Source organism: Phaseolus vulgaris, chromosome 1 (assembly GCF_051622355.1).
Source record: "Phaseolus vulgaris cultivar YP4 chromosome 1, ASM5162235v1, whole genome shotgun sequence".
NCBI lineage: Eukaryota > Viridiplantae > Streptophyta > Magnoliopsida > Fabales > Fabaceae > Phaseolus > Phaseolus vulgaris.
In genome coordinates, this window is record NC_143498.1 from 6,890,098 (window position 1) to 6,898,106 (window position 8,009).

Consider the following 8,009-nt stretch of genomic DNA (forward strand, 5'->3'; position numbering starts at 1 on the left):
ATTTTTTTGAAATCCTCAAATAATTAGCCTTGACTAAAATACGAAAGCAAAAGATGTTTCCATAATACAAAATCTAGAATAGAAAAAAATCATTATGAAATATCATTTTCAAAACATTTTTTTTATTTCAAAAATAGTAAATTCGAAATTCATAAAATATGTTTTTAAAAAAAAGGATATTTTGAAATGGTTTATGGACTGTAAGTTCTAGGAATAGGTTACGGACATTTTTTTTTGGAATGTACTATGCATTTACCCTCCATTTTATTCTGGATTTGTTATTTCCGCAAATATTACAAATTATCAATTCCAGAATAAAAAAAAATGACTTACCTTCTTCAAAAAAATCCAATTACCACCAGATTCTCTACAGAGGTTATGAATGAATATTTGCTCTCCTCAAACTTTGATGTAGTGTGGGTTGTCTAGGGGAAGGTGTGGGGAGGAAGAATTTGCAGAACATTTGAAGGCCAATAAGTAATGTAACCTTCTATTTGGGAAGTGAAAAACATAAATGATACAACCCTCTATTTAAATCTTAATTTTAATTATTTTTTAGAAGGGTTTAGCACATGTTCAAAACATTGCTGATGCCTACATGATCAAAACATAGAAGCTTTCAGGCTTCAACAAGTGAATAGAAAATCTATGATGCCTCTTACCAATTTGTTACCAGAAGTCTCCACAGGAACACAAACCATTCTTGAAATGGTGGAAGCGATTGCGGTCCCTCACCACAATCTCTCGGCTATAAACCTTAGAAATGAACTTGGTAGCAGAGTGGCAATCTTCACAAACACGCAAGTTCTTCACAATTCTAATTGGTGTTCCAGGGGGTGTACTCAGAAGACCAAAAGCAATAGCAAGCTTTTCACTGTGTCTATACAAAGCATCTTCCTTATCTTCTTCATCAATGTCAAGCAACACCTGTGATGTTGTAGGCACATACCCTGCTCTCTTAATCTCCTTTCCCATCTCCTCCACCATTTCATATATCTCTTTATACTGATCATGTGACTTATCCCCAGCAACAAACTCATAGATTTCATTATTCATCTCAATCATGGTGCTCCCTGGAATCTTCCTCATCCCCTTCACATCCATCATCTCCCTAACCTTGGTCTTCTTCTCCCAGCGCATCAATTTTGCGTAAATGTTCGACAGCAGCACATAGTTAGACTCGTGCATTGGCTCGCTCCTGACTAGCTCCTTAGCCATGCTCTCACCGAGCCTGAGCTCACCACGAGCATTACAAGCAGTGACTATGCTTCTCCATATGACCTGGTTTGGCTCAATTGGCATGGCTCGAACAAATTCCACAGCCTCATTCACAAGCCCTGCTCTACTCAACATATCCACCATGCAGCCATAGTGCTCAATCTTTGGCACAATGTTGAACCTATTCTCCATGGTTTTGAAATAGTAATGCCCCTTATCAACCAGTCCTGAGTGACTACAAGCAAAAAGCACCCCAACAAAAGCAACATTATCAGGCTCCACCCCTTGTTCCACCATCTCATCAAAAAGAGAAACAGCCTCCAATCCGCGACCGTGCATTGCCAAACCAACAATCACCGAAGTCCATGAAACTATGGTCCTCATTTCCATTTCCCTGAAAATTTTCACAGCTCTATCAACATCACCACACTTCGCAAACATGTCTATCATTGCATTACACAACGTCACAGACTTCGTTATGCTCCTCCTCTCAACATAAGACTCCAACCACTTCCCCAACTCAAGCGCACCCAAATCAGCACACGCAGACAAAACCAAAACCATGGTGATCTCGTCAGGACACATCCCTGTAACCTGCATCAACATTGTGAAATCGATAATCAAATTGTAATCACAAATCATAATGAAAAATTGTTTCAGATATTCATTTTTACCCTAACATTTTTGACGTTCTGCATATGTTACATGGCTGTCTGAAATGTGTGAGTGAAGGAAGAAGACGATGAACAGTGTAAAAGATAGAAGAAGAGAGAATCAGAATATATTGCTCTACTTGTTTTATTCTGCATGGCCATCTTGCACGTGCATGCTAGTGGCACCTTTTCTTATGTACAATCTGAGCTAACTAATATGTATATATACACGTGAACTAAGGAGGACGGCTCAGCCCAAAAGGGTTCGGCCCAATCCAGTACAAAACAAAAACGCTAAAACGCCCCCTCAAGCTGGTGGGTGAATGTTTAACACACCTAGCTTGGAGAGAAATCTGTAAAACATCTCTCTGTTAAGAGACTTGGTAAAAAGGTCTGCAGGTTGATCCTCAGTGCTGATTGGTAGTAAGTGAAAGAGACCTCCATGAAGCTTCTCCCTTACCACATGGCAATCTATCTCTATGTGCTTGGTCCGTTCATGGAAGCTGTTATTTTGCGCTATGTGTCTCGCTGACTGGTTATCACAGAATAAGCTAGCAACTCCATTGGTGGTTACGTGAAGATCTTCGAGCAAGAAAGTCAACCATTGTATCTCGCAACTTGTGGCTGCAAGAGCTCGGTATTCAGCTTCAGATGAGGAGCGGGATATGGTGCTCTGTTTCTTGGTTCTCCATGATACTAAGGATTCTCCAAGGAAGATACAGAATCCTGTGGTGGAGCGCCGCGTTGTAATGCATGATGCCCAGTCTGAGTCGCTGAATGCCTTGATTTGCAAACTGGTATCCTTGGGATAAAAAAGGCCTTGTGCTGGAGAAGTCTTTATATAACGAAGGATCCTCTGTGCAGCTTGGTGATGTGCCTTCGCAGGGGATTCAACAAACTGGCTAAGGAATTGCACAGCAAAGCTAATGTCTGGTCGAGTGTTTACTAAGTAGAGCAGCCTTCCAATGATTCTTCTATACAAAGATATATCATGAACTTTTGTATTTCTGTCAAACAGTTTTTCATTCTTTTGCGCCATGGGTGTGGCCGCTGGTTTTGCACCTAGCATTCCTGCATCAGCCAAAATCTCAAGAGCATATTTACGTTGACAAATGTGGATTCCCTCCCTAGTTCTAGCTATCTCGAGTCCTAGGAAGAACTTTAAATGACCTAAGTCTTTTATTTTGAAGGCTGCATCTAAGGAACTCTTTACTGTATTAATTTCATTGGCGTTATTTCCAGCAATAAGGATGTCATCAACGTATACAAGTAAAGCAATGAAAGAGCCTTCAGTGTTTCTTATAAAAAGAGAATTGTCAGCTTTAGAGCGAGTAAAGTTGATGGAATAGAGAAAGGAAGTGAGCTTGTCATACCATCGTTTGCTTGCCTGTTTTAGACCGTAGAGAGATTTCATTAATCGGCATACCTGATGTGTTTTGTTGGAAGCAATACCTGGTGGGATTTCCATGTAGACTTCTTCTAGGTCACCGTGCAAGAAAGCGTTGTTCACGTCGAGCTGTTCAAGATGCCAGTCCATGGCGGAGGCCACTGCAAGGATGGTGCGAATCGTCGTGAGTCTAGCCACCGGTGAATAGGTTTCCATGTAATCAATGCCTTCACGCTGTGTGTATCCCTTTGCCACAAGCCTTGCTTTGTATCTTTCTATGTCTCCGTTAGCTTTTCGTTTGATTCTGAATACCCACTTGCACCCAATGGCTGTCTTGTTTGGTGGAAGTTCCGTAATCTTCCAGGTTTCATTTTCTTCGAGGGCCTTTATTTCAGCTTTCATGGCTTCCCTCCATTCTGGATGTTGCTTGGCTTCCTCATAGTTTTGAGGTTCATTTTGGCATGAAATTGACAAAGCATATTTTAAGTGATGTTCTGCCAAATTCTTGTAAGATATAACAGAGCTAAGAGGATACAACACCTTGGTTTTCTGTGTTGCATTGTTGCATGGTGAGGTCATCATGCTGTGATGGTAATCTTCCAAGTAAGCTGGTGGTCTCTTAACTCTTGAAGATCGCCTGAGTTCTTCTTGTTCAGCGTTTTCCTCTGTCGCAGTAGGTATGGGAATGGCAGCCTCACCCATCGCAAACTCAGTGTCTTCAAAAGTGGTCTCGTCACTGTTTTCCCTTTTTGAGTTACAAAAGTGGGTTTCATAGAATATCACATTTCTTGACACAAGTATCTCTCTGGTATGGACATCCATAACCACATAGCCTTTAGTACCATGCTTGAAGCCAAGGAAGATACATTTGCGTGCCCTGGGGTCAAGCTTGTGTCTGTTTTGCTCAAGGGTAGAAGCAAAACAGAGACATCCAAATACTTTGATATTGTAAATATCAGGAGCCATACCATGCATTAGTTTATATGGACATTCGTTTTGAATAACAGGGGAAGGAAGTCGGTTTATGAGATGCACAGAATGAAGAACAGCATAAGACCAGAAAATTTTTGGCAAGTTTGACTGATACAGAATGCAGCGAGCGATGTTAAGAATGTGCTGGTGCTTTCTTTCCACAGTGGAGTTTTGTTCGGGAGTTTCATTACAGGAAGTTTGGTGAATTATACCATGTTCATCATAGAAATTTTTCCAGCAAAACTCTTTTCCATTATCGGTTCTAATAGCTTTTACACTTTTGTTGAATTGGTTTTTAACGTGAGTGACAAAGCGTTGCATGTAATCTCTAGTTTCATTCTTACTTTTCATTAAATGAATCCAAGTATATCTACTGTGATCGTCAACAACAGTGAAAAAATATTTGTGCCCATGCAAAGAGTGTACATTTAAAGGTCCCCATATATCCATGTGAACCAAATCAAAAACATGATCGCTACTAGTTTTGTTTAAAGGAAAGGGAAGCTTATGTTGTTTAGCAAGGTGACAAGGAGTACATACATCAATGTCAGTAGAGTGTATATCCGTGTATTGTTTGGCAAGTTTTTCTAACACCCTTTTTGATGGATGACCCATTCTACAGTGCCATATATTTAACCCCTTGACAGCTTCAAAACTTTCTTGTTCACGCAGGGAGCAGATCTGGCTTTCTTTTTCATCAATGTGGAGATGGTATAGACCATTCACAATATCAGCTTGACCAATCATCTTCGAAGTATATTTCTCCTGTATCTGACAAACATTATCAGTGAAAACAAGCTTACATTTTAAAGAACTTATCAACCTTTGTACAGATAGAATGTTCAGGGTGAAAGCAGGTATATATAGCACGTTATGAAGGGTAATTTTGTGAGTTAAAGTAACAGTGCCAGCATGGGTAGCAATGACATTATGATTATTTGGCAATTTGACTTTTACTGGTTTTATCTCGTAAAAGCTAGTGAAGGAGGTAATGGTGCACGTTACATGATCCGTGGCCCCAGTGTCAAGGATCCAGAGATTTTTACCTTCTTTACCTGTGTTATTTGATTTCAAAGAGTTTCCTATGCTGTTATTTACCACTCTCTGTTTTTCTTTGCACCCCTGAATCATGTCCATAAGCTGTTGTAATTGTTCAGCGTCAAGATTTCTCAGAATTTGGTCATTGTGAGCATCATTGTGTGCGCCCTTTTCTCCCTCTGTTTCACTGGTTTCCTCACTTTTCATAGTGTTCGCAGCATAACTCGTTCTTTGCTTGATCCAAGGAGGATACCCGTGCTTTGAGTAACACTCATCAGCCGTGTGATTCATCTTATTGCAAAAGGAACATTGCTTACCATAGTTCTTTCCTCTTCCCCTTCCGTAGTTGCGCCAGGAAGGGTTGCTCCCATTGTTCTTCACATTCACCTTTTGGCCATATTGATTAGCATTGTTAATGAGAATCTTTGTATCCACTACTGCACTTTCAGTTAAGTGTCTTTCTTGTTGCTGAACCAAGGAAAAAACACGATTAACCCCTGGCAGAGGATCCATTAGCAGAACTTGCGTCTTTACAGTATTGTAATTTTCTCCCAGTCCTTTTAGAAAACACATGACCCTTTCTGACTCCCTATATCCCGCTATGATCTTTATCACATTGCACGTACACTTTGATTTGCAAGTGCAGGTGGGCAGCGGATGCAGTGAATCCAGCTCTTCCCACAGAGTTTTAGAATCAGTATAGTATTCGTTGATGCTCCTTTCACCTTGTTTGATGGAGTTGATTTCTTGCAGAAGGTCTGAAACACGAAAATGACTCCCCTTTGAGAATCTTTCTTCAAGATCTTTCCATAAGTCCCTTGCATCATCAATGTACACCGTGCTTTGAGCGATCTGTGGAGTAAGACTTCGTGTAATCCAAGAAACTACTGTAACATTGCATCTCTCCCAAGCCTCGTACTTGGCATCACTTCGCGGGGGTTCAAGGATTTCACCGTTGACGAACTTGTATTTGTTCTTTGACAACAGCGCACGCTTCATTGCTCTGCTCCACGAGTGGTAGTTTGTTCCATCAAGATGTGGCGTAACCAATACCATACCTGGGTTTTCTCCAGGATGAAGGTAATATGCACTGGTGGGGTTTTGTTGGTCATTCTTGGATGGGTCTTGTTCATTGACAGCCATTTTCAAGAGAACAAAGCAAAGGGAGATAAAACGGGAAAAAGGAATGAAAGATAAGATCGTAGGGATAGAAGAGAACCAGTCGCAGCGGAGAGCAGAGCGGGTCAGACCCGCTCTGATACCATTTTGACGTTCTGCATATGTTTCATGGCTGTCTGAAATGTGTGAGTGAAGGAAGAAGACGATGAACAGTGTAAAAGATAGAAGAAGAGAGAATCAGAATATATTGCTCTAATTGTTTTATTCTGCATGGCCATCTTGCACGTGCATGCTAGTGGCACCTTTTCTTATGTACAAGCTGAGCTAACTAATATGTATATATACACGTGAACTAAGGAGGACGGCTCAGCCCAAAAGGGTTCGGCCCAATCCAGTACAAAACAAAAACGCTAAAAAACATTAAAATAAGTCATTTATTACCCTCACTAGTATAAATAAATTAAAGAATAAAAATGTAGAATTCCTTTATAAATTTAGTTTATCTTTCCTCGTCGCTTGTAAAGGCACTGATTTCTAAAATGATTTTTAATTTACTTTTCAATTTTTATCAGTAGAAAACAAGTGAGAAAGTGATTTGTGTCGTGTGGTCGATTTAACCGCTACCTGCATCTCTCTGAACAACGAAACCGCGCGTGTGGAATTCCCGGTACGTGCGTAGCCTCCAATCATGGCGCTCCACGTCACCAAATCGCGGTCAGGACTTTCTTCGAACACCTTCTGAGCAGAGTTTGGTTTAGACCCTTCCTCGCAGCAGCAATACATGTGGATCATGGTGTTCCGGACGTGGATATCCTCTTCGAACCCGAACTTCACCACCGCGGAGTGCACCGCCATCCCCAGGGGCAAGCTCGCGAGTCCGGCGCAGGCCTTGAGGACGAACGGGAAGGTGAACTTGTTCGGCGAAACGGCGTGTCGGAGCATGGCGCGGTAGAAACGCAGGGCGCGGGGCTTGGCGTGCGTCGTTTGGGCGAAGGCTCTGATGAACGTGTTGAAGAGAAAAGCGTCGTGGAAGGCGCGCGGGCGAGGAGTAGTTTCGTCGTTTTGGTCGTCGAGGAATGTGACGGAGGCGGCATAGTGAACGGCGTCGAGGTCGGAGGCGGTGGAGGCGAACTTGGTGAGGACGAGAGGGTTGTGGTGGAGGCCGAGCTTGAGGATGAGGGCGTGGATTCGCGTGAGGGTGGCGAGCGTGTGGCACGTGCGGAGGAGCGCCAAGCAGGTTTGTTCGGCGGCGCGTCGTTTGGTGGTGTCCGGAGGGAGTGGGACTTGGAGTTGGAGGCGTGAGAAGGTGGTGGTGAGTGCGGTTAATTGCATTGCTTCATTTTTATTTTGTTGTTGGAGACTTATTTAACCGGGAACTAACTACATTTAAATGTAAGGCAAATGTTTTGTTATTGGAGAGTTATTATACTCTTGACGAAGTATTAATAAACACCTTCTTCACTTACTACACAAATATATTATGTCTTTAAAAATAATATAATTGTTTTAATTCATATTTTGTGTTTTTGGTACTAAATTAATCATATTTAGTTAAAAATAATTTAAAAAACACTAATAAAATGTTAAAGATTTAGAACAATTTTTTTTTACAAAAGACAAAA

The 8,009-nt window shown here is 41.4% G+C and overlaps 1 protein-coding gene across 1 annotated transcript; it reads right to left on the reverse strand.

Annotated features, from left to right (window-relative positions):
* Positions 1 to 462: 462 nt before the first annotated feature.
* On the reverse strand, positions 463 to 7,794 carry LOC137813327 (pentatricopeptide repeat-containing protein At4g21065). The gene is made up of 2 exons (XM_068615485.2): positions 7,012 to 7,794; positions 463 to 1,812 (listed from the first exon to the last, which is right to left on the reverse strand). The coding sequence occupies exons 1-2, from the start codon at positions 7,717 to 7,719 to the stop codon at positions 670 to 672; spliced, it is 1,851 nt and encodes a 616-aa protein (XP_068471586.1). The 5' UTR covers positions 7,720 to 7,794; the 3' UTR covers positions 463 to 669.
* Between the last annotated feature and the right edge of the window lie 215 nt (positions 7,795 to 8,009).

Excerpts from the sequence above, each read along its gene's own strand:
- LOC137813327 (XM_068615485.2), bottom strand. The coding sequence starts at position 7,719 with ATGCAATTAACCGCACTCACCACCACCTTCTCACGCCTCCAACTCCAA. Across the intron at positions 1,813-7,011 it reads CGTTGTTCAGAGAGATGCAG|GTTACAGGGATGTGTCCTGA; the intron begins GTAGCGGTTAAA and ends ATGTTGATGCAG.